This window comes from Condylura cristata, unplaced genomic scaffold (genome assembly GCF_000260355.1).
Source record: "Condylura cristata isolate star-nosed mole 26May11 unplaced genomic scaffold, ConCri1.0 scaffold00021, whole genome shotgun sequence".
NCBI lineage: Eukaryota > Metazoa > Chordata > Mammalia > Eulipotyphla > Talpidae > Condylura > Condylura cristata.
The window spans coordinates 30143413-30169371 of NW_004567122.1; the positions used below are offsets into that span (position 1 = coordinate 30143413).

General features: G+C 50.2%; 4 protein-coding genes across 4 annotated transcripts in view; 1 reads left to right on the forward strand and 3 right to left on the reverse strand.

Moving 5' to 3' along the window:
* Positions 1 to 48: 48 nt before the first annotated feature.
* Positions 49 to 6060, reverse strand: SRA1 (steroid receptor RNA activator 1). Its single transcript, XM_004686805.2, has 5 exons — positions 5396 to 6060; positions 5139 to 5264; positions 1390 to 1595; positions 569 to 677; positions 49 to 456 (listed from the first exon to the last, which is right to left on the reverse strand). Exons 1-5 carry the CDS (start codon positions 5418 to 5420, stop codon positions 245 to 247), a joined length of 678 nt encoding a protein of 225 aa, XP_004686862.1. The 5' UTR covers positions 5421 to 6060; the 3' UTR covers positions 49 to 244.
* An 84-nt stretch (positions 6061 to 6144) lies between these two features.
* APBB3 (amyloid beta (A4) precursor protein-binding, family B, member 3) lies at positions 6145 to 12348 on the reverse strand. The gene is made up of 13 exons (XM_004686808.2): positions 12023 to 12348; positions 11587 to 11750; positions 11435 to 11511; positions 10815 to 10875; positions 10463 to 10609; positions 10216 to 10343; positions 9958 to 9963; positions 9669 to 9783; positions 9445 to 9529; positions 9117 to 9200; positions 8772 to 8887; positions 8450 to 8641; positions 6145 to 6696 (listed from the first exon to the last, which is right to left on the reverse strand). Exons 1-13 carry the CDS (start codon positions 12069 to 12071, stop codon positions 6460 to 6462), a joined length of 1461 nt encoding a protein of 486 aa, XP_004686865.1. The 5' UTR covers positions 12072 to 12348; the 3' UTR covers positions 6145 to 6459.
* A 2394-nt stretch (positions 12349 to 14742) lies between these two features.
* SLC35A4 (solute carrier family 35, member A4) lies at positions 14743 to 16763 on the forward strand. Its single transcript, XM_004686810.2, has one exon. It carries the CDS (start codon positions 14764 to 14766, stop codon positions 15802 to 15804), a length of 1041 nt encoding a protein of 346 aa, XP_004686867.2. The 5' UTR covers positions 14743 to 14763; the 3' UTR covers positions 15805 to 16763.
* An 819-nt stretch (positions 16764 to 17582) lies between these two features.
* Positions 17583 to 25959, reverse strand: part of LOC101622272 — a 14475-nt gene continuing 6098 nt past the window's right edge. The window contains exons 6-13 of the mRNA XM_012727754.1: positions 22527 to 22660; positions 21276 to 21484; positions 21125 to 21208; positions 19911 to 19965; positions 19768 to 19832; positions 19210 to 19362; positions 18062 to 18220; positions 17583 to 17983 (exon numbers count right to left, since the gene is read on the reverse strand). Coding sequence (XP_012583208.1) covers positions 17744 to 17983; positions 18062 to 18220; positions 19210 to 19362; positions 19768 to 19832; positions 19911 to 19965; positions 21125 to 21208; positions 21276 to 21484; positions 22527 to 22660 — 1099 coding nt within the window. The 3' untranslated portion in view covers positions 17583 to 17743. The remainder of the gene's footprint in view (positions 17984 to 18061; positions 18221 to 19209; positions 19363 to 19767; positions 19833 to 19910; positions 19966 to 21124; positions 21209 to 21275; positions 21485 to 22526; positions 22661 to 25959) is intronic.

Here is a 25959-nt window from a genome sequence, read left to right on the forward strand (position 1 = left end):
AGGAACAGTATGGCACAGGAAAGGGTGCACCTCCTCTAAACCAGAGCCTACCACTGAGATGTTTTTATTGAAATCCATGTAATGGTTAACAAGTGGCCCCGGTGAGATCTCTTCCCCAGAGATGGGTCAGGCCAAGGACCCCACTGAGGCAGTCTCTCAAGGGGCAAGAGGGAGCCAAATGAGAAGACCTCCCATGCCAACACACAGGAGATGGTGTGATTGTGAGTTTGGGGAACCTGCAGAATTATGGAGCCTGTTGGACGCCTGGTACAATCTGGGTTTTCTCAGCAGTGGCTATAGATTTCTCTTCATCGGCCGCCGCCTCTGAAGACAAACTCCTCTTTTCGGCAATCAATCTTTTAACTCCTACCATCCACTGACTGACTTCGGTCACATGGTCAACCATGAGTGAGCGGTGGATGTCATCTGCAGCTTCCCAGTGGTGGCTTGAAAGCTCTAAGGAGAAAGAGGGGCTGAGCAGGTAGCCTTAATTCTCAGACCTGTTCCAGGCCAGCCAGCCATGGCTGCAGGAAGAAACTGGGCTGTACCACAGGGGACCCACTCATACCTTGCACCAGCAGAGCCATCCTCTTCTTCACAGGCGTTGATAGCTTCCCTCCAGCCCACTGTTCCTGCAGCAGAGCTAGGCGTCTGCTGATGTCATCACAGACCTGCTTCTGAGAGACAGATGCCCCCTCCAAGTCAGCTTGGAGCCCACTGGGCAAGGGAACACAGACTACACAGGAAGTACTGGCATTCTGTGTCCAAGGCACTCTGCATTTAACCTTCAAGTTCTGATACTTGACCCACATGTTAGAAACTTCACTGAGATGCCAGTAAAAAATATTAATCTACGTTTAAGAAAAATAAATTTGTGCCTAGAATTTTTCAGATTCCAGGAATATCTCAAATTCTTAAACTCATTCTGTTGTGCTACTTTACAAATAAGGACCTAAGGACCCTAGCGGTACAAATTGCTAGGGAATATTTTCCTTAAGAATCCTCAGATTCCTTGCCACCACAGAACTTAGGACAACATCATAGATTTGGGCAAGGGGGAGAAGGGAGGCCTTTCCCTCTCTCCTGGAGCACAGAATCAGCGGGGTCTGTTCTGAGTGATATAAAGATACAAAAACCAGATTTTTATCACTAATGAGAGTTCGATCCAACTTTTGTCCCTAAATACCACTTCTGACCAGTCTTCAAAACTCCATGAGCCCTCCTTAACTCCATGTTCATTTTTCTGGGAAATCCCTAGCAGATCCCAAAAGGGTTCATAACTCAAAAAGGGTTAAGAGCCGCTGCTCAGAGGGGATCTCTGGGAGCCACCCCTGCACCTGGCAGCAGTGGCAGCCCACCCCAACAGCCAACGCACATGCCAGTGCTTACCTTTGTGTGGCCCTGGCAGTCTTCCAATGCCTGTTCCAAAGGTCTCAGCACCTCTTCCAGGACAGTCTCAGACTCAGTGACTGGGGAATTGGTGGGCTCCACAAAAAAGGCAGAACAGCTCCCCACAGTGGGGGGGGCAGAAGCCTTACTTGAAGGAGGTGGAAGCCCCATTGGGGGATGCCCAGGAGAAGTCTCTGAGGTGGGTACTGAAAAGGTAAAGCAGGGTCAAGTAATTATGACTTAAATGGGTAAGGCACTCAACTCTAACTTAATTTCTTAAGTGAAGCCACAGAGACAGAATAGTAAACTAGACAGATTAGGTTCCTGATCGCAGCTTAAATTCTAGAGGAAGGGAAAAAAAAAACAAGAAAATTACCACATTGTGCTGTATGCGACAAAGAGAATGGATGGTGTGGTAACATGAAATAATAGAAGACGTACTTAGACTGTTCATGGAAGGCTTTTCTGAGGTGATAACTAAGTTATCCTGGCTAATTCCGAATATGACATTTAACCTCTGAGTTTGGGTTTCTCTTCTGCAAAATGGGAACAATTTTCCCACTTCTGAATAATTGTTATTTTACAGGGTTGCAGAGATAACTGAGAATACAAGTAGAGCTGCTAGATAAGTGTGTAGCAAAAACTGTTCAGAGTGGGTGAAGAACTAGTGGATAAAACACATATAGCCATGAACCGCTGAAGACACTACAGGCACTAGGCAGAGCAAGGGCTGTGCCTAAGGAGCAGGGGAGACTGACTCACTCAAGGGAGAGAGCCAAGGCCAGTGTGGCTGGAAATCAGTAGCAGGGAAGTAGGGTGAGTGATCTAGGGACAGGTGAGCAGGGGCTAATGTGAGTAGATGGTTTTTAAGACATTCATTGTACAGCATGTGAAAAGCTGGTGAGAATAGGTCAAGAATGGAGGTACGGACAGCAGCTGGTTGATTACTGGAGAAGTCCAGGAAAGAGAATGCCAGCAGAGACTAGAGGAAGGGAGTGGAGTGCTCTGAGATGTTATTTAGGAGGAGGCAATACTGACTTAGTGGAGAGAGGAATCCAAGACAATTCATGGCTTCTGGCTTTAGTGATGGGCTGGTAGGACCACTACTGGAGGAGAAAAATAAAAAACGTACATCCATATGACAGCTACTCTACTAGTAAGGTGGCCTCTGATTTCTTGATTTCTCCAAAGGTTGTATTTTCCACCCTACCTCAGTGCCACTGCCCTCTGCCTGTCTCAATACCATACTACCTCCGAAATCTGACCACTCCTCCCCGTCTAGCTCAGCTACCCCAATTTCATTACTTCTTACAAACACTCTTACCAACTGATACCCTCTCACTGTCAACCCAACTTGCCTGTACTTGTTGAGAAGAAAAACAGAACCATGTTGATGAGTTTGACTTTAAAATTCATGACCATGGATTAAATCCCACACTTTGCCTTATTTATCCACACTTTTTCTCTTTTAAACTCTTCTTTTCCTTTCCCTGCTGTCTCTAGTTCTACCCCTGCCTCAGATTCCACTAACAAAAGAGATCCTGCAAACAGAATCTTCTTACACCAGTCCTACCAACCCCCCTGCATCTAGGGCATGTTCCCTCCTCTATCAGATGAAGGCTCCCTGTTCTTCTTCCTTGTGGCTTCTCCAGCCCTGCTGTACATCCCAGCCTCTCTGCCTTCATGTTTTTTTCCTGTATATTGGGTCTCTCTCCCTACTCAGTCACCTCTTAGCTCTAGAAGATGCTGAAGATGCTCTAGTGGGCCTTCCCCCCCTTATTTCATCTTCAGGTACTTCCTAGGATGTTTTTAAATTAAATGTAATCATTCTACTTCTCACATTCTGTCTTCAGCCCATTCCAGCTGGGTTACTCTCACCGCTCACAGATTATTCTTGGTAAGGTCCTCCTTCTCTAACCTGACTTCTCATCAGTATCCTTCTCCCAGAGTAAAATTTTTTTTTCTTTGGTTATCGCTCAGTTTTCTTTGCTTATTCCCTCCCAACTCAACGCTGAAGTGCTAGAGAGCCATAGGAATCATCTTGGGTCTTCTCTGGTCACCTGTCACATTTCCTATTTAAATAAAAATGACATCAAATACCATCCAAAGGGGGCCTCTCTGGTCACAGGAGGGGCTAAGTCTCAGCACTGTGAAGTTCTCACCTGCCACTGTGGCATGAGTTCCATTCCTAGTCAGGGAGCCGACCCACATGGCACAGCAGACCTCTTCTGTCTACCCACTGCTCCCCTCAGTGGTGTATTTCAATCAGCCTGTTCTACTCCCCACTCTCTCTGGTGAACTCTTGTGTATGCATAAATAAACTTTGAGGAAAAAAAAAAAACCATCCATGTGATGGTGACTCGTTTCTCTAATGTGGTCTAGATCTCTCCCCAAAACAGCAGCCCAGATTTAATAGGACAGAGACAAAGTTTGCTTTTGTCCTTCTCACAAAACCTTTATTCCCCAGGCTTCCCATATCAATGAACAATACCCCAGCCAGTTCTTCAAGCAAATAATGTAAGTTACACTGTTTCTTTCCCTCACCTCCTATATTGTTGCTATTGATTTTCTCAGTAACATATCTCTTATTTTTAGAACTCCCAACCCTCTCCAAATTATATTTTGCTTGTGTTAGCATGACAGCCTCTTAATCCCTTTCCACTTCTTCCCTAAAACTGGTTTTCCACACACAAATAAGATATAAAAACTGGGGAAGATTCTGCCCTAAGCACAACATCTTGAGACACTTTCAGCTATCACATCTGGATTTGTGCTTACTGGTATCTGGTGGGTAGAAGCTGGGGATGCTGTTAACATCCAACAACGTGAAGACAGCTCATCACAACAATTACTTAGCTCAAAATGTCAGTAGTTCCAAAGTTAAGAACCCTGGTTTAAATCGATTCGATTCTTTCTTTGGTTATCCCTCATTTTCCTTTGCTTATTGTTCTGGGTATGAAGAATTGAGGGACCATGAAAGACCTGAATCTGGTTCTCTCCCTCAGCATTTCCCATGCCTAAGGTCTCTGACCAGTAAAAGACCCGTCTACATAAACTCTGCAGTGCCTTCCAATCTTCTGTAGAAAATAAAAATGTCTTATCCTGATTTACAAAACCCACTGTGATCTGGCCCTTTCTCATTATTTCCAGTGCGTACATGCTGTAGATAACCAGGTATTCCTTCTGAATCTGCCAAACTTGTTCCACTGCTGGACCAGCTGTTCCAAGCGCATGGCACATTCACATTCCATCCTCATCAAGGGCTTGGAATCATTCTGATTTCAGTTTAAATATTAGCCTCTCAGACACAAGACATTATTTCTTGTCAGAACCTTCACTATTATTTCATGTGTCTATCTCCAGAGCTGAGAGTGCCGACACCATGAAAGCAGAAACCTTTTTGTTTAATGCTGTCTAGGTCGCCTTGGTGTCTCAGTAGATGCTCAGAAAAAAATACTGATAAATGGGCTTATAACACACGTTAAATCTAAGGTGCTAATTTATTCAAGTGAAGCTGTATAGAATACGTGAGTGGATATATCACTACGGAGTTCCGGAGAGCAACGCTGGTTGAAAATAAATTGAGAATGAGAATTACAAACCCAAAGATTTGAAAGGCCTGCCCTGAGCCCCTTTGGGGCGTTCCAACCTTTCGGGGAGTCCTCAACTGAGCAAAAGGGGCCTTCTGGACAAGTTTATCGGCTCACCGCCCAGTCTCGGTGGTCTTCGCACTCAGGGACCCCACGCACCTCTGGGGGATCCATCCTGGGGGGCGGCAACCCTCTTGGTGAGCGGTGTGCGCTTGGGTCCGCCGGTCTGGGTCTGCAGACCGTAGGAGAACTGCGGCGGGTCGTTCCAGCCGCGCTCCTTGTTGCCTGCGGAAGTGAGGAGACGTGTGAGGCGAACGGGTCTGGGGGAGACCCAGGGTTCGCAATCCAGGCGGTAGCCGCACCCAGCCTCTGCCTGAGGGAAGTCCCAGCGCCCCCAGCCCGCTGGCCGCGCTCACCCGGCTTCACGTACAGCTCCGCCATGTCAACTTCCGCACCGCCAGCGGGGCAACGCGTCACTTCCGGGGCGGCCACAAGGCCAAGTGCGCTGGAACGCGCCGCCCCCTCCCGTTCCCCTCCGGAGCCTTTGAAGTTCCACTGTCTTCCGGAAACGCGCGGGCTGCTGTGAGAACGCTAGCTCCCCCAGGGGGTCGAAATTTCCTCCAATGATGCAGCGGACACTCTCGCCAGAAGGCGGCGCTCCGTCCCTTCTGAGTCCATCTCTCCAGAGCTCAAGTGCACAAGTTGAAACCTCGAGGTATCGCCTGCCCCACAGATGCTGCTCAATGGTGGGCTTCTGAAATCTCACCTCCACCTCTCACATTTATACTAACTTCAAAAGCTAGTACTAAAATTTCTTCAATATTCTATGCCAGCTCTTCAGGAAGTCATCGCATCTGAGGCACAACGCACATTGCGCTGACCATGCCTCGGATTTCCTATTTTCAGTCTTTTGACAATTTATTTTTCCTCCTTCTGACAGTCTCAAAAGGTGAATTCCTTACTCTTACCACATCCCTGGTGGCTAGCTTAGTGCTTGGCATAGAAAAGACCTTGGAAGATCTACCTGTTGAATAAATGGAAACTGGATTTCCATCGCATCCATGCCCTCATGCAACTACAAGAAGTCCCCAACCGCCAGACTCACTCACCTCACACTTGTTGTTAGCCCCCAGTTCTGACCCAGGCCCAATATGTTCACACCCACTGAGGTCACTGAGGAATTTTTATTTGTACTGATTTTGCTATAAAGTGTTGCTGAGGTAGAGCCAACTGTCCAGAACCAGACAGGGGCAAGGAACACAGGGATCCAGGAGAAGGAAAGCCAGGGGCCTAGTTGTGATGTTGGGCCTCTTAGTCGCCCACATAAACAATAAATTGGGCAATAAATAGAGGTTGGGCAAGGGTCTGAGGGGCAGGCAGAGAAGGCTCCAAGGGGGAAGTGGCTACAGGCCCTTGGAGAAGGAAAGTGTAGAGTTGCACATGGACCCAGAGCCTCTTTCCCCAGTCCTTCTGGAACAATTTAGGGCATATGGAGCAAAGAGGGTTTCAGCCGGAAGGCATCGAGAAAAGAGAAGACACTCCGCTTTCGAGGGGCTGCCCCTGCACCGCCAACTCCTCCTTTGAGCAGAGGGAGAGGCAGGGGACCTCCTGGAGAGTCCACAGAACTGGTCCGCTTGAGTCGCAGGCGGGCACGAGCCTGAGCACCCCAGGCCTTGCCTCGAGTTGCAGAGGCCACAAGACACTTCTGGTATTGAACCTAGGGAGAAGGTGAATGTAAGGATCCAGGTCCTTTCTGTCCCTGGATTCCCTGAAAGTTTCTGCAGGAATGTTTTGGTTTGATATGAGGCTGTTAGTCGGTCACATTGGAACCCCATCAGCATTCCCAGGTAGGAAAAAAAACATAAAACTTGACATTTCCTGAGCATTCAAGGAAGGTTAATAAACACTATGCTAAGTGTTTTGTATAACCTAACTTAAACAATGGTTATTTATCAGGTGTCATTATCCCCATTTTGCAAATAAGGAGACAGATCTAGAGAGAGCACATGAAGCTTCCCTGGTAGCCCAGGGATTAATCTCAACCCTATCACCTCTATGGCCTAAGTTCAATCTCGGCCAGGGAGCTGACCCACATGGCCCAGCAGACATCTCCTATCCTGCCCGCTGCTCTCCTCAGCAGTGTACTTCAGTCATCCCACCTGTTCTGCTCCCCACTGATTCTGGTGAATCCTCTCACAAATCGTGCCTCCCCCTTACCCCCTGCACCTCTGGCCTACACCCCAGTTCTAGTAATAAAATTTTTTTTTAAAAAGGGTGAGATGGGAGAGAGCACATGACTTTGCTTAGTCACACAGCCAGTAACTGGCAGAACTGGGATTCAAACCTGGTTCTACAGGTTTGAACTCTCAACCTCACCTACAGCTGTGAGTGCTCTCTCTCACTGGAATGAACTGGTCTCAGGCACAGTGGACTCCCTAGTCAAAGGGAAGGTGGACAGCCCAAACTCCCAATGCAAGTAACCAAATCATCTCTCATTAACACCAGAGTCCTAACTAAGGATCTTCCTAGTACTTCTGCAGTCTTCCAAATCTTTTACCCATACTATAGTTTAAGTGGTCTTCCCAATGCACAAACCTGACTTCACTGTCCTGTTCAAATCCTTTCAAGTGTCTTGGGATTTAAAAAAAAAAAAAAAAAACCCACGAAGTTCTTCCATGACCTGATTTCTGACATTCTTTTGCCCCCGTCTCTTACTCTAACACCCCTCCCTTGTACTCCAGATACACTACATTAGAGTATTACTGCAGACACCACCAACATTTCTCACCTTCTCTGCTGGGATTCCCAGTACTTGGTACACCTTCTAGCCTACTCCCTTCACCAGGCTAACTTCCTCCTTCTACCTTCAACTATGGATTTTCTCTCACCTCTCGGGATAAACTTCCTGAACCCCAGAAGGTCTGTCTCCATCATCCTGTGGTGTGTACATTCGTTCTGAGCTACCTTCTCTCTAATCGAAGTTACTGTAAGGACGAGAGCTATGCCCTCTATTCCCCTGAACTCCCTGGGGGCAAGTAAGATGCCTCGTAACCTGAAGGTACTGATATTTGTTAAGGAATGAGCAAAATGAACCAAGCAAGCAAAGTGTAAGCATCCCACACTCAAATGGCTACAGATACCAGGAAACAAACAAAATGAGACAAGCAGGAAAGCGGGGTCTAACCTACAGGGGACCGGGACGTTCATGATTCCAGTTGTGTGGAAATCAGTATGTAGACCCAGTGTCAGAGCTTTAAGCAATTTTAGAAAAACAAGAATAGCAATTACTATGTAAAATGCCCCAGCTTAAAATACTGACAACTAAAACTGCATGAGGGTCAAATAAAACTACAGCCAACCCTGGGATCGCTGGTTTGTAATCTCTGGAGAAAGGACTGATCCTGAGCCTCAGTCTTCAATAGAGAAACCCTGCAGGGCAACCCCACCCTCTCCCCCCACCTCTCACTCACCATGCAAGCAGCCTGCACAGCTTCAGAGAGTCTCCCAGCATGGGGCTGGCACCAGAAGGCAGCACACTGGAAGCTCTGCCGGCCCAGGTCGGCAATGAGGCCAAAGGTGTGTGGGTCACGGCCAACACCAATAAAGGTCACGAGGCGCACAGGACACTGCCACAGTGGCTCCTCCTCTGCACCAGCTTCTGCCTGCCCACACCAGGCCTAGTCACTAGAGGGCAGGCACTGGCTGGACACACTGAGCCCTCCCAACAGCCAGCAATGACCCCTCATGATCCCCACCCACCCCTCCAAAGCCTCCAACTTCACCTTCTGGTACCTGAATGGGATGCGCGGTCATGAGAGAGTCAGACACACTGAGCATGGTGGGCACCCAGACCTCCCGGTTCCCCCGGATGGTGAGGGTACCAATAGCCTCGTTCAGCACATCCATACCTGGGGGGAAATGCCCACCTTAGTGTCTCCAACACATGAAGAAAGAAGAGCTCTGCCAAGTGTCCTGGCCCTTCTCACTAACTTGGGCTCAGGGGGACAGGAACAGAATACTGGGGCAGGGTTTAAAATCCTGAATTGGCAAGAGTGGTACATCCCAGGTGACAGGTCCTGCCACCCCCTGCCCCCCATGAGCTGATACATCCCACACCCTGCAGCGCACAGGCCTCACCCATGGCTTTCATGACCGGCAGGCTCCCCATGTACAGCGCCTCATACTTCTGCGCAGCCTGGCTCACCGCATCCAGCAGCTCCACTGAAATGCAAACACCAAGCTGGCCTGGGCATTCAATGACACCTTTCCCCACCCATCTAAGGGCTGGAGCAAGCAGAAGGAAGGCTACCGACACGCCTGCCTCCATTTAGGGTTTGGCATCCCTGGAAGCAGGGCATCTCAGACATCCCCAACTCCAGAAACACTAAATAACCAGGATCCCACCCTCACTCCACCTTTCACCAAAGTGGCCAGCTACTGCAGGGCAGCACCTCCCTTCCCATACCTTGCCGTGGCAGGTCTTCAGGGGAGATGGGATCTAAGGAGCAGCAAGGGGAATCACTACTCACTCCCACTCGCTCTGACAAGATCTGAAATGCAATTCAGTCAGTGTGAGGTGCAGAGAGACGGGGCCTGAGGTAAGGGAGCCGATGCCACCTGCCCCAACCACCTTGGAAGTTTCAGACCCAGCTCCTCACCCATGTTCCCTGCACCATTTGTGGCCCTTACCTGAGCACAGAGCCCGTGTAGGGCACTGGCAATGGCCTTGGCAGGGACGTCACAGCGAAACACATGGCACTTGAGCATACAGCTGTCTTTGTCACCCGCCACAAAAGCGAAGTCCCTGGCATGGTCAGAGATGGGGCTGGGACAGGGGTAGAGACAGCACCAGGATAGGGGCTGGGGAGTGGCAGGGGCCTGTAGTGCCTACAGGAAGCTGTCAAGTTGGGCAAGGGACATGGCAGGGGAAGAACAGGGAGGTCAGGGCTGGGCGTCGAGACACCTGGCTCTCACTCACCTGTCACTGTTCCAGAAGCATGTGGGAGCACAGGAGAGAATCAGCCTAGCCTGTCAGGCTCTCCCCCATCGGTCCCTGCTGAGCTGGGCCCACCCTCCCCAATCAGTGTTGGACCACGCAGGGGAGGCCGAGCTTGGATCCATGTCAGAGGATCTGTGTCCAAGGGTTCAAGTACAGGGAGTCAACATCAGTGGGGATCACAGCCTGCAAGGGGAAGGGAGGAGCAACTACAATGTGGGGGGATATATGGATCCTCACCGGCCCTTGGAGCTGCCCACACCCCATACACGGATGTGCACCAGAGGCTGGCAATGGATCAGACTGTGGTCCAGGGGATTCACCAGGCTCATGGCATCCTTCTTCAAGACCATGAGCATGTTCTGGCCCTGCCAAGGATAGAGATCAGTCCAGAGCTCAGATGACAGTGGTCGCCACTGAGGAGAAGCAATTCAATGAAAACTACCTCTACCAGTCATAGGCTAACCCCCTTAAAGGACCAGCTCACCTCACCCCAGGCACCTTCTTGGGGCCGGCTTTGAGTGCGGGTCTGAGCCAGCTGCTGGATGCAGTTATTCACTGCAATACTGCTCTTGCCTGGTACCAGGTCCTCTTCAGGTACCTCTACCCAGCCCAGCGAGCGGACCGCAAAGCACTGTTGGGATTGAAGGAAAGGACATGAGGGTCCTGAGTAGAGATGCAGTAGGATGGAAGGTATCACAGACCCCACACATATAACCCTGATACTTCTACTCCCTCCATGCATGCCTGTCACTTCTGCTCAGCCCAATCCCATCCTTGGCAATCTTCCTGAGACTCTTCCCCATGCCTTGCGCTGACCCTCAAGCTCAAGTGACTACCTTAGCCCCTGGCTCCATGCTCTGGATGTAGGATTCCTCACCAAGCCAGGACAGAGAGTTACTAGAACAGAGAAGAACTGGTAAGAGGAACATTCTTCCTAGGGAAAGGACACTGGTGAAACTCCGACTACTTGATGAGCAAAAACATGTGGAATAAGACCCATAATGTAGTACTTCTAATATAAAACATGAGCAGGACAGAGCAATATAAACAAAGGTATCACAGAGTGTGGCATCTCATTTGACAGGACAACAAATGTAGCATAAAAGCTGCAAACATGGAGCAGAGTCCAAACTGTGAACCAGGGCCCCAAATCAGGGCAAGAGGCCCTAGAACTCAGGACAGGAAGACTCATGAGCAAAGCCTACGACAGTGACCAAAGTCTAGATCAGGACAAAGAATATGGAAAATACCATACTGCAAAAGACAGCACTTGGAACAAGGAATGAACTCAAAATACTGAAAGTCAATAACATGGGACAGAGCCAAGAACACAAAACAGAGCCCCAAACATGGGACAGATTCCAGAACCTGGACTGGGAAACAGACTGACACCAGCTTTATCTCTGGGTGCCAGGGAACCCCAAGTCTTTCATTTTGCCTAGACTATCTGTGTTACCTCCGATCCAGTGAGCTCTCCAGACTGGAGAAGGATCTCCCCTTGGGGGGCCGAAGTCCCCAAATCCTCTCTGTGCTCTGTAAAGAAAGAGCTAGGTCAGTGTAGTCACACGCCTAGGTCCACACAAGGTCCCCACCTCACATTCCACCTACCGTGCCTGGGTCCTCTGCATCTCCTGGCTCCCAGGTTGGGCGCTGCCACTGGGTGCTACCGCTAGGTACGTGCCAATAGTAAGTACCTGCAGCATCTCGGATCTTCCTCCAGCCAGGGGGAAGGCCTGGCTCACCCTCCAGATTCTGGTCCCCCCACAAGTCATCTACGGAAATACAGGATGGGAGAGGCACAGGATTGGAAAGGGAGGACAATAACCTTCCTTCACCCCTAATAGGCTGGAGGCTCCATCTGAGGATTCGGGCTTCTAATTTTGGATACTGCAGTGCAAAGATCAGGGTTCATTCGTCTCGCGGTCTTTACCCAGACACGTACCCTCCCTTCCCCCCACCTACAGGTCTTGAGCCTTAGGGCAGCCCTGAGCGCTCACTCGTCCCCCCAGGTCCGGGTCCACCCAGAGGGCCCCTCCGTGCACACCATCGCAGTTGACCAGAATGATGGCCAACATGTAATCTTTGCCCAGCATGGCCTCGGCCGCGTCCCCGCCGGCCTGCGCCGGCGCTCAGTCTCAGCCCAGCTCGACCTCTGGAGTTGCTGCGCCCGTAAGCCCAACCTCTCTGCGCTGGAGTCTGGAGCACCAGCAAGCGCCGCACCAAAACGGGGCGGGGCAGGGGCAGGGGCCGCCCCGGAGGCTGGAGAGGACGGGCCGAGCGTGTAAATAAGCGTCTGGATTCCCGAGTGGGTGCGCGTTTCCATGCGTGAGTACGAGGGAGGCGCACCGACGCCACACAGCCGCTGACATCACCGCGCACCCGTGAGCTCACGAACTGCGGAAACCCGCCTGGGCTCACAAGTGAAGTCAACGCGTCCGCGTCGGGGACGCGAGCGCGCGGGGTCACGTGGGATTAGCCGCTAGGAAGGAGACGCTAAATCTCGGCCGCCGGGAAAGCGCCTCCGCCCTTTCCACAAATGCCCCGGAAGTACCTCCGCCCTCGGTAAAGATGGCCGCGCCACTCGGCTTAGGGGGGCGGGACTGCGCCTGCGCCACAAGTTCGGCGGGGAAGATGGCGGATGACAAGGTGAGTGTGTGGGGGTGATCTACAATCGGTCAGGTGTGATGCTCACACCTAATTCTGAGGAAAGGCGACAGTGGAGCAGCCCGTGGGTTGGGGTGCCCTAGGTTTCCCCTCGGGGCGGACTTCTCTGTGGACTGCCTCAGCCTTTGGTAGTGAAGTGGCGGAGCGCTGAAAGGCAGGCGGAGCCCGGGCTCACCCAGGTGACCCCTCCCGGAGCGTCACGATCAGCAGCTACTCTTGTAGGACACCTTCAGCTCTGCCACACTCCTCACTCTGCTCCATTCGCTGGCTCCTGAAATTTCCCTCGTCACACTGCGTTTCCAGATCCACACATCTGTTCACACTCATCCAATTCTTTGCACTTAACGACTAGCGCATCCATTTGTACATTCAGCTCCGGATGGCCTTGGGGAAAGTGGGAGCCCAGGCAGAAATCAGTTTTGCTTCCAAATTGCCCAAGGAACTCCCTCAAGCCATGACTCACCATTGGCCTAGAAGTTGCACACCACCCACACAATTACCGAGAGTTTGCCCAGGCCGTTTTAAGCCCGAGGACACAATAGGCTGGAGAGACTAGTCAGCACTTTTAGGTAGCATACAGTCTGTTCATTAGTGCTTTCCTAATACATCTATTGAATTTCCTATGGCTCCCCTTCCCGCCTTCTTCTATACACTTGATATTTAATGTAGTTATAAGGGTTATTGTTAGTTACTAGTGTGCATCCCATCTGTCATGCCCTCCTTGGTCCCTCTGAGTTCTGTACCTTTCAGTGCCTTTCTTCCTTTTCACTGTCATCTAGGAGGTTTTTTTATGGAAGAAGCTTTTCAGGCTTACCCCATCCCTGCCCCCTACCCAATCCCAGCCACTCATAGACTTGAGCAAGGGATGGGATTGGGTCAGTCTGCTGGAGTCAGCCTTTTCCTTGTCGTAGGATTCTCTGCCCAAGCTTAAGGACCTAGCATTTCTTAAGAACCAGCTGGAGCACCTGCAGCGGCGTGTGGAAGACGAAGTCAGCAGTGGTGTGGGCCAGGTAAAGCTGAATCTTTCTCCCACTCCCTCTTGGGCTTAATTGCCCAATATGCTTTTGAATGGATGGTGAAGATCTATTCAGCAAGTGGCTATTGAGAGTCTGCTCTCTGTGACCCCAAAGAAAAATCCCACTTGAACTGGGATCTTAGATAGGGATTAACTGGGTGAAGAGGGAAGACAGGAACAGCATATGCAATGCCCTTGTGTTGGGAGGTATCATGATGAATGGGAGGGGCACCAGTTCGGTTTGGCTGGAGTTGTGTGGGAGCATGCTAGGAAGTGAGGCTGGAAAAGCAGGCAGGGGAACGACAGCGACAGCTGTGTGGCCTGTGGAGGTAGGGTTCTGTGATTGGAGCCTTTGAACCTGAAGGTTCTGAGATTGTGTGGTCAGGACTTCTAGGTTCTTTTTCTGCCTCTAGAACCTTGAGGCTATCTTTGGATAGACTGCTACAGACTGCTTCCACAGTGAAGAGGTGCAGGTGGTAAGACGCTTGAGTAATTCCTGGGTAGAGAAAGGAGGAGCCTGGCTAAGTGTCCTCCATTTTCCTCCACAGGATGGCTCGCTCTTGTCCTCCCCATTCCTCAAGGGCTTCCTGGCTGGCTATGTGGTGGCCAAACTGAGGGCATCAGCAGTATTGGGCTTTGCCGTGGGCACCTGCACTGGCATCTATGCAGCTCAGGCGTATGCTGTTCCCAATGTGGAGAAGACCTTGAGGGACTATCTACGGTCACTGCGCAAAGGGCCCAACTAGCTCTGGATCCCATGGGGGAGGCAGGATGAACAAATGGGGCCTGCAGGTGGAGGCCTTTCGAGCACAGGTGCCATATTTGGCTTCCTCGACTCTCACCCATTTGCTCTCTCCAACGTTCCTGCCACCTTCATCTTCACTTCCCTTCCTGCAGAGGGTGGACGGTGGCCCCTCAGCCAGCACCCTGAACTCCTTCCCACCCTCACCCCATGGGACTGGCCCCAAGACTGGCTTCTAGGGCCACCAGCTCCTTTCCAGCCCTGACTGTGGAGTTCGCAGCTGGTTCTGAAGCTCAGTATTCTCTCCAGCGATGTGTCAGGGCTCCTCCCTCCTAGAAGTGGGCTCCATAACTTGATTTTCCAAATGTGTCACAGTCCCCGCGGCCTGTTCCCTGCTAACTACACAGGCCACCAAGGGCCTGGTATGGGCATGAGTGTAGAGGACGGGGGTATGCCAGGCCTGGGCCGCCCCAGGCAGGCCCGCTGGACCCTGATGCTGCTCCTGTCCACTGCCATGTATGGCGCCCATGCCCCATTGTTGGCACTGTGCCATGTGGATGGCAGAGTGCCCTTCCGGCCCTCGTCAGCCGTGCTGCTGACTGAGCTGACCAAGCTGCTGCTATGCGCCTTCTCCCTCCTGGTAGGCTGGCAAACATGGCCCCAAGGGGCTCTTCCATGGCGCCAGGCTGCCCCCTTCGCACTGTCAGCCCTCCTCTACGGGGCTAACAACAACCTGGTGATCTATCTTCAGCGATACATGGACCCCAGCACCTACCAGGTGCTGAGCAATCTCAAGATCGGAAGCACAGCCCTGTTCTACTGCCTCTGTCTCCGGCACCGGCTGTCTGCACGCCAGGGCTTGGCACTGCTGCTGCTGATGGCTGCAGGAGCCTGCTACGCCGCTGGTGGGCTCCAGGACCCTCGGCACGCCCTGCCTGGGTCTCCTCCAGCAGCTGCTGCCAGCCCCATGCCCCTGCACATCACTCCACTGGGACTGCTGCTTCTCGTCCTGTATTGTCTTATCTCAGGCTTGTCGTCTGTGTACACGGAGCTGCTCATGAAGCGGCAGCGGCTGCCCTTGGCACTTCAGAACCTCTTCCTCTACACTTTCGGTGTGCTTCTGAACCTCGGTCTGCATGCAGGCGGCGGCCCTGGCCCCGGCCTCCTGGAGGGCTTCTCAGGATGGGCAGCGCTCGTGGTGCTGAGCCAGGCGCTGAACGGACTGCTCATGTCAGCCGTCATGAAGCACGGCAGTAGCATCACGCGCCTCTTCGTCGTGTCCTGCTCGCTGGTGGTCAATGCTGTGCTCTCAGCGGCCCTGCTGCGGCTGCAGCTCACAGCTGCCTTCTTCCTGGCCACGCTGCTCATTGGCCTGGCAGTACGTTTGTACTACGGCAGCCGTTAGGCCCTGATGGCCTCATCCTGACTTCTGACGCTGGAGATTGGGTGCCACCATCAGAGCCACTTCCCAGCCCTCCCCACAGCAGCCCTGTGACAAGTGCCTTGTGAGAAAAGCTGGGGAAGTGAGAACAGCCAGTTGAGTGTCTGGAGTGGGTGGGTAAAAGAGTAGCTCTGGGGGAATTGAATAGTAGGTTTGGCTAAGGAAGCTCTTAATCTCAACCCCCCCCCCCCAAAACCCAAAACCTCCCACCCCAACACACACACACCCATTCTTCCAGTCTAATGAATTCTGGAAGCATTAATACCTAAGCCTGAGAAATGACCCCATCCCTGATGGAGGAGGCTACCTGCCTCATCTTGCATAAATACAGTTGCTTCAACTGTGGGCAGCGATTGACTTTCCTTGCTAACTGGGGTCACCCCAGCAGACCCACTGCCCCCAGGCCTGATTCTGGCTGCTCTAGCCCAGCTGTGGTGCATGATCCCTCATAAGGGTTCTCACCCCTGCTATCATGCAGAAATGCCCAGTTGCCAGACTGTACACCCATCAGCCTCCCTTCACTCCAGCAGCACCTGGAGACAGTGCCCTGCCCCCTCCACAGTACTGCTCGCCACACCCAGCCTCTTTCTGGAAACCCCGAAGAGGGCTGGGGCTTGACTCATCTCAGGGAATGTTGCCCCTGGGCTCTGGCTTAAGCCTACACTCCTGACCTCTCTGCTCACCCCAAAGGCCCACTGGAAGCCTACTGCCCCCTCTGCAGCTCCTAGGAGGTGCCATCCTCCCCATTCTGGGTCCTGACCCACCTGGCAGTATATCCTATCTCCCAACAGCCTATTGAAGCTCTGCAGAGTAACCTGGGACCAGACAAGGGAAATGCGTGTAACTCAATCAGTGTATCTAACTGCATAAGCAATAAGGTCTTAATAAAGTGTTCTGGGGTGTAGGTCGTTCCTACAATTGGCCATTGTTGTCCTGTGTCTTCTGTGTCCCAAGCTCCTCTCAAGCATAATTTCTGTCCTCTGATGCTTTGAGTATCTTATTCCAGCAGTGACTTATAAACTAGGAGAAAAAAGACTAGCTGTGCTAGCACCATTATTTCCTGTGAGGGTTCTGTGGAACCAAGACAATTATGAAGCTTTTGAAATTTCTCTGAAGCACAAAACTTATGCCCCAGGGGACTTGGAGGGAGTGTTGAGAATAGAATGTGCTCAGGCTGGCAGGACAAACTAGAGCCAGAAAACTCTTGATGACTCAATGTGGTTTGAGCCTCATTTCCTCTGGTTCCCTCACTAACATTCTCATCTGTCATCTGCTGTCAGGACTGTGGGAACATCCACTTGTGGTATACCTGGCAAACTTGTTTTAAAAAAAAAACCCTATCCTCTTGAAGCCAAATTTTAGGTAGCAGGATTTAAAGGGGTTTCCCTCTTTTTCCTAGCTGTTTCTGACATATGCTGCAAACTTGTCAGCCACAATACAGAAGGCACTGTCACCTGCTGACTGTCCTTGGGCAATGCTGAACCTTTCCTTCCTTTCATTGGCTGATGTCTGAAATGTGGCCAAAGAGAACCAACTACCGTCCTGGTCACTTAGCAGGGGGGGCATTCTGAGGAACGCTTCTTTAGGAAATTGTGTCTTTACACGAAGGTCACAGGTAGATGGGGCTGCTGCCAACATAAAACACAACAGTGAAAGCTATAATGTCAGTGAGCAGTTGGAATCAGGAGATCAGTATCAGATTCAGTCCATTGCTTACCTAAACATTTACTGGTGTAGGAACACGTACAGGTTAGTACAAACGGCTAGGGACTACGTGAAATAATGGATATTAAGCCTCCAACAAGGACTGGCACAAGGAGCTCTGGTTAGTGGTGGTAACAATTATCCATAGTGAGCTAGAGCTTGGCCATTGTGCTTCAGCTTGTTCTTCCTTCTAGGATCCTTAAGGATGAGATGAGAAAACACTGTCCCTGAAAGATTCCTGACCCCCTGAACGGGGATCTGGCATCTCTGCCCCCAGCCTAGTCTGCAGCCTTCCAAGCTGCTGGTTCTGGGCTTGGAGCTCCTGGTTCTGCGTGGCTAGGTTGATGGTCTCTTGCAGAACGCCAGCCAGCAGGCCACGGTGGTGATGCTCTCTGGTCATGGCCTGCTCCTCCCAAAGCCGTCGCCAGGCCCGGAACACCTATGCCCAGGGCCAGAAATACCTGTCAGCCAGTCAGCCTCTGAGCTAGCTCAGGGCCAGCCCCCGGTTCTCACTGACCTGCAGCACGTGGTGTGACTGTGCTCGGGCAGCCTGCACGTGCAGCTCATACAGGGCCACCAGGTCCTGCTCCGCAGCATCCCGCTCCACCTGAAGGGCCTCCAGCTGGAGTCTGTGCACTGTCTGCTCCCAGTGCCGGCTCTGCCTCTCCTCTGAGGCCTTCAATGATAATACACACTGTTGAGTGCCACCCACATGCAGGCTGTGTTCTAAATAACTTCATGTGCATTATCTCATTCTACCCAGTAAGACGACCATATGAATAGTTGCAGTTTTACAGATGTGGAAACAGTGGATCGAGAAGTGACCTGACTTGCTTTATTCACATGACTAACGAGCCACTGAGCTGACCCGTGCCCTTTCAAGAGTCACCACAGTCCAAGTCCAGAGATGTGGCCCACTGCAGTCTTTCTGCTACCAGGAAGCAGCCAAGTAGATATTCACGACAGCCAGACTCCATGCTGCCATTGCTTCCCTTTTAACCTTTGCTCCTGCGGTATTGTCCTCTCAAAACGTGTCCCCACCACCCATGCACACATCCTGTTTCTTAATTGGTTCACACAAGTAATGTTTTCTGAATGCCTCTGTGATAAGCACAAACTGCCCTTGTGAAGTTCAGGAGCTAGTGAATTCCTCCGGCTGATTAGTTTGGTCTTTAAGACAGCTTAGAGGGCCTCCCTGGTGGCCTAGGGATTAAGTCTCAGCACTATCACTAAGGCCTAAGTTTTATCCTTGGCCAGGGATGTGACCCACATGGCACAACAGATCTCTCCTGTCTCACTCACTGCTCCCCTCAACAGTGTATTTCAGTCGATCTACCTGTTCTGCTCCCCACTCTGTCTCTGGTGAATCTTATCCCCTGCACCCCTGGCCGACACCCCAGTTCTATGCAAAAACAAAAATAACTATAAAAAAAAACTTAGGTGTCATCTTTTCAGGTCTACTTCAGCCTGGGTCAGTTACACCTTTTGTCCCCCCAGGCCTAGATTCACCATCACCGCAGTTAACACTGAGTATTGCCTTGTCTATCCCCCACAAGGCCCAGAGGGCCATGAAAGGATGCGATGCAGTGTGTTGCAGTTGATGCTGAACCCAGCACAGTGCCTGGCCCGAGTAGAGACCTCAGCTCCCTACTTGACCCTCCTCACCTCCTCTCCAGCCAGCAGACCTTTGCCCTGGTCATCTGCCACCTCTTCCTCTTCCAAGTGTTGCAGTTGCTCTTGGATCCAAATATGGTGCTGTTCTCGCAGTCTCTGCCTCCGGGCCTGGCCCAGAAAGAACTGCAGGGCGACATCTGCAGCCTGCCCAGCATAGATGGTGTCAGTGTAGGTTCATGTGCGTGCTCGGCTTTGGGACATAAGGCCCAGCTTTCCCACAGAAACCCATTACTAGAACTACATCAGGCTCTACATCAGCCGGGAGAGTTTGGAGCCAGGACAGAAACATAGACCAAGAAACTTCTTGGTGGAAGAAGTATTGGCTCAGCGGTAGAGGTCCCTGAGGGTCACATATCAATTCAAACCATTAGGAAAATAGCTGCTTCCCATCACCCCTAGTGATCTGGCAGCCCTTTTAGTCCTTTCCCCCAAACTCCACACATCTCCCTGGTTTGGGGCATGGTAAGCAGGACATATTAGCTGGGGTCTCAAATCCTGTGTTCACTTCCCCAATAGCACCCAGTTGTTCTGGGATTCACAAGTTACTACCTGTTCTCCAGAGTCCCTGAGAGGTTGCTTTTGGTAGTGCTCAGGCCCTAGAGATGCTGTTCTCCCTGCCACCAAACAAAAATGCAACTAAGCATATCAAAGGTAGAGAAGACCCCCTGCTTCACCACAAACTCCTGACCCACCTTGGGGTTCCCCTTGGAGGCCTGGGCTGTGACTTGCTGCCCTATCAATCACCTGCTGAGAAGATATTAGGAGTGAGTAGTGCACACCCTCCCAGGACCACACAGGTTAAAACCAGGGCTTTGAAATCAGACAGGTCAGGGGAGGGAGGATAGGAGAGGGGGTAAGGTGGCGGTGTATTGGCACTGCAGTGTCAGTGGTGGGTGAGTAAAGCATAGGTACATGTTGAGGTGTGAAGATTTGGGTGAGCCCCAAATCATGGTTTTGTAAATGAGTGGTAAATCAGTAACATTTGATTAAAACAAAGTGTAGAGAGCATGAAAAGAGGTAAATACCCAAAGCACTAAGCAAGCAGGCACTGAGCAGTAAATGAGAGCTTACATGCCTAATTCTTTTTTTGTTTTTTTTAATGCGTGCGTAATTCTTAAAGCCCAGGACCTGAAAACCCAAGTTTAACTAATTATGAGAAGGGAAAAACCAGCGGAGAGAAGGACCAGCCACTCTGTGGCAAATCACGGCAGACAGCGCCCTCTCCTGCCCAGAGAGGCCATGCAGCTGTGAGGAAAGCATGGTAGAGTCTGAGAACTTGGGTGCTTGACCTCTGCTGCCTTCTGAGACCCAGCAACCCTGAGCTATGCATGTGCTTCTCTGAGTCTCAGTTTGCTCACCTAAAAAATGGAAGCAATAGTTTTTTTTTTTCCCTGCTTAAAATGCGGCTTCCCTTTCAAAACAAAGTCCAAACATCTCAATAGGTTTAACAAGTCCTGTGTGACGTGGCCTCTACTTTCCTTTTTCCAGTCCTTCGCCACAAATATTCTCCAACAAACTGAGCAGCTTACAGCCCCCAAAGAGGCCAACTACTCTGAGACTTTGCCTGTCACTTTCTCTACATCGACATTCACTCCTCTCTGGTCACTTCCTTCAAGGATCAACTTCTTCCCTGGAATCTTCTGTCCCTCTCTTGCCAAGACTGTAGCCGTCCCTCTTTTAGCCATCCTGTAGAACCATGTGTTGATAGGCCCTTCAGGGCACTGACCATGTAGCAAATTGTAAACCCAGTGAGGGAAAAGAGTTCCCAGAGCCTACGTGGTACTCTGCCCATCTGCCCAGCACGTAGTAAGTGGGCACTAAATATTTGTGAATCCATAAATTAATGCAAGGACAAAGGGCCCCTCATAGTGCCCTAAAACAGGAGCAGTGAGAAGGGAAGACATACCTGTGGCTCTGGGATACCCACAGCCTCAGCTTTGACCTCTTTGAGTGTCCAGCTTCCTAGGCGCCGGCTCCAGGCTTTTACCACCTACAAAAAGATTCAGGGTAGGTGCTGGTAATTGCTGCCCAGCCCCTCCAGGCAGCGGCTTGCTTACCTTTAGTTCTCGAAGTGCCCTGCCCAGCTTCCTGAGTCCATCATCTGTCAGGCTGTCCCCCAGGAGGCCTGCACGAAGGCTCTTCAGGCCATTGCGCCGGCCCCGGGCCTCTTCTACTGCATTCCACAGGGTAGGCCTCACCTGTTTCACCTGCATCCTCCTCTGTGCTGCCCCACACAGAGCAGCCTGGAGCAAGCTCAGGGAGCTGCCTAGTAAGGGGAGAGACAGTGAATCACCCCTGCCTCTGGACTCCAAAGCACACCGCCTGTAATGTTTTAATTGTTATTAATGATTCAATTCATAAGAACAGCTCCCAGCTAGCAGGCTTTTATATATATTCCTGATGGCACCAAGATAAGGCTTTTCCTAAATTGTCTTTTTATCCACACTACATTCCAATGAGGTGGCCACTCTAATTTATTCTGTCCATCCTCCATTTTCCAGGTGATATGACCGAGACCCAGAGAGGTCAAGCAACTTCCTGGTAAGTAGTAGATCTGCAACTGAACCCCAGTTCTTCCTGATACTAAAGCCAGTGCCCATAAGTGTGATGCCAAACTGGCCATGAAACATATGACCTTCCCCCACTGCTTTATACTTGAGAGTGTGGCTGCCCCAATTTATCTTCCTCATTCCACAGGGCCTGGCACAGGGAAAGTCTGAGAACCTGTTGAGCAATAAAAGTGTTTTTGTTGATTTTGGAGAGAGAGGCCAGCCTCTCTTTTCATTTTTTAATTGTTCTTTCATTATGGAAATATTCAAATACATCACAAAGTATAGAAAATCCACCTACTTATCACCCAGCATCAGCAATTATCAAGGCATGGCCAATCTTGTTTATCTATGCCCACTATTTAATCTCCCCTAATCCCTAACATCATATCATTTCACAGACACCTTCTAATGGGATGTAAAAATAGGCAAGTACCTTCCCTTCTCTGACCCTCCCTTTTCTATAAATTAGGCCTGTGTCTCTTTCCTCACCTATAAATAAGATCTGCCCTATCAGATGGTGGGAAAAATCAGGAGTAATAGTCAATGCAGAAACCATTGGTAAGAGGGAAATATCTGGAAGTTGTGGGGTTACTTTAACCACTGGTCTTCCGCTCCACACATCACAGCCTTAGCACCCAGGGACACTGCTGAATCCTGGCCCGCCCATCTGATCTTGCTGATCAAGTGAGATAGTACAAGACTAAAGCCAGATCCCAGGACTTCCCAATGAATCCCACACCCTCTCCCCACGGCCACCTTGAAGGTCCAGGCGAAGAAGCAGGCCACTGTAGCTGTTTCCTTCTAGGAGCTGTGAGACAATCCAGGGCAGAGAGCCCTCTACCTCCTCGCCAGCAACCTCACCCGACAACACCTGCAGCAGGGGGCAGTCTCTGCCAGAGGAGGGAGGAAGAAAGGAAATGTTACCTCGTGGGTGGGCAAAGAGAAGGCCTCAGTTGCTTTCTGATGGAAAAGTTGACTCTTCCCAGGAACTCTTGCACCTTTAGACAGATTAGCAACCCTGCATTGATCTTTATTTTATTATTTTAGAAATTACACAAATAGTATATACTCATAGTCAAGACTTGATATATCTGACAAGACACTTGTATGCAGAATATATAAAGAGCTTTCCTATGTCAATAGTAAAGAAAGAAAGAAAAAGAAACCCAATGTAAAAATAGCAAAACGAGGCCCTCCCCCTCCCTGGTGGCGCAGCTGGTTAAAGCACAGCACAAAGAAGCTTAAGCCACTTCCCCATGAGTTCGATTCCCGCCTACCCCAATGGAGATCCACATGGCGAGGCAGACCTCTCCTGACCCGCCCACTGCTCCCCTCAGCAGTGTACTTGTCGATCTGTCTGTTCTGTACCCCACTCTCTCTCTGGTGAATCCTCTCACCCTCCACATCTCTGGCCTGTACCCCAGTTCTGTATAAATAAATAAATCTTAAAAAAAAAAAAAAAACGAGGCCCTCCCTGGTGGTGCAATGGGTTAAAGTGCAGCACTGTGAAGCTACCACAGCTACTGCAGCACAAGTTCAATCCCCAGCCAGGGAGGTGGCACAGAGACCTCTCCTGTCTTGTCTACTGTGCCCCTAAGCAGTGTACTTCGTTAATCTGCTAGTTCTGCTCCCCACTCTGTCGCTGGTGAATCCTCTCACTGCCCCTGCACCTCTGGCTTGTATGCATAAATAAATAAAATAAATCTTTAAAAGAAAAAAAAGAAAGAAAGAAATCCACTGCTGAGGGGAGCAGTGGGAGAGACAGGAGAGGTCTGCTGTGACATATGGGTCACCTCCTACCATGATTGTCCCTAGGCCACCAGGGAGGCCCTCCAGCAAAGAGTGGTCTTAAAGACAGCAGCCCAGATTTCTGGAGGGGCAAAGCTGGTTTTGGGAGAAGCAGAATAGGTCTTGTTCCCAAAGAGTTGTGTTTTGATTGTGGGGAGCTTCCCCCCAAAACTGACACAAGGGATTTTCCTTCCATATATTTACCTTGGAACTCTCATAGAGCAGAGCAGTGATGCAGAGGATGGCCCCCCAAAGCATTGGAAGAAGGAAAAATGACATTTGTGACACACAACAGACATATAGAAAGAGACAATATTAAGTAGTGAGATTTGGGGAGAATAGGACTTTGAAAAATCCCTCTGTGTGGGGAACCTAGAAAGCTGGGTACATACATGCTCAGGGTGTGGTGCATGCAAAAAAGACCTGAGGAAACCACAAGCTTTTACCTCTGGTTGACCTGTAGACTCCGTATGAGCAGGGAGTGAGGTTAAGCAGAGTTGTAAATAGCCAGGGCGACCACAGAAGGAGTGGGATAACACCAACTCCTCATTTCCCCTTTTCTATCCTCCCGTCCTTCCTTTCCTGCTTTTCTTCCTTTATCCTTAACTTAGTTTTGCTTTTCTGACCATTTTCTGACCAATAATGTAAGAAATTCTGTCAGCCCACTAGTTAATTGCTGAGATTATAGAATGGAGACCTCAGTGATCACAGTTAATACTGTCTTTGCAAACACTGTTTGGAAAAGTCACTAAGCAAATATATGAATGGAGCTCACAACATCCAACAGTAGCAAACCCTGGAGGGGAGGGGGAATCCAGTTTTCAGGGTTCCAAACATCCAAAATGTCAAACACCAAACAAAAAAATGGATACTTAGGAGACCTATACCACAAAGAGCAGTTTTTATGAAAAAAAAAAAAATGCTCAAGTCCCTCCCTGGTGGCGCAGCGGGTTAAAGCACAGCACAAAGAAGTTTAAGCCACTTCCGCATGAGTTCGATCCCCACCTGCCCGGGAGGAGATCCACATGGCGTGGCAGACCTCTCCTGACCCGCCCGCTGCTCCCCTCAGCAGCGTACTTCGTACTTTGTCGATCTGCCTGTTATTCTCCCCGCTCTGCCTCTGGTGAATCCTCTCACCCTCCGTATCTCTGGCCTGTACGCCAGTTCTGTATGAATAAATAAATCTTTAAAAAAATGCTCAAAACTGTCCAGTTTCTAATAACATATTATGAAGCATGTAAATAAACAAAAAGATCTGACTCACACAAAAAAGTAAAGTAACGGGAAATGTATCTGAGGAAGCACAGACATTGGAGTCATTGAACAGAAATTGTAACTCAGCTGTCTTCAATGTGCTCAGAAAGCTAACGGAAATGAAGGAGTGATATCTCAGTGACTGAGGATGTCAGCAATAGGACAGAAACTAGAAAAAGGAACCAAATAAAAAGTCTAGAGTGGAAAAGTACAATAACAAGTTACAAAATCACTATAGGGGTTTAATAGAAGACGAGCAGAAACAGGAAAGAAACACAGTGAACGTGAAGACAGGTCAAATTAAATTATCCAATCTGATTTGCAGAAAGGAAAATGAAGGAAATTAAGATACTTGTATGGCTCTATCAAGTATATAAACATTTACATAATGGAGTTCCATAAGAAGACAGAGAGGAAAGGATAGAAAGAGAATTGAAAGCAGTAATGGTCAATGATTCCCCAAATTTTAAGAAATACAGGAATCTGCACAATCAAAAAGCTGAACAAACTCCAAGGAGGATACTCTCAAAAGAATCAGATTGTTAAAAGCCAAGTCAAAGAGAGAACCACGAAAACAGCAAGAGAGAAGCTGTAAGCATCAGGCACCCACGAAACAGGCACACAGAAGGCACTGCTGCCCCAAACAGAAGCAGATGTTCCGGAGTGATAACCACAGGACTTACTTAGCACCACAGTTAATGCAAGCCTGTGCAGAAAAATAAGTTCCATTTCCTTCCCAAAATTTTCCACCCAGCTATTTCTCCCCACTACCTAGGCCTATAAAAATCCCTCCTACCCTCCTTCAATGCACTGACCTCAACTCTGTCTGGGGTCTGTGAACCTCACCTGGGAGTGCAGATATAAACCTACTTTTGGTTTTACTGGCCTTGCTATCTCTTTGCATCCTCCCTACTACGCCGAACCTTTCAGAAGCAAATTATTTGCTCAAAAACTCAGCAGCAACATTAAAAAGCAATTTCTTATTAGAAACTACAGAGGCAAGGGCCCTCCCTGGTGGCGCAGCGGGTTAAGGCACAGCATTAAGAAGCCAAAGCCACTTCCGCATGAGTTCGATCCCCGCCTGCCCCGGAGGAGATCCACATGGCGTGGCAGACCTCCCTGACTCGCCCACTGCTCCCCTCAGCAG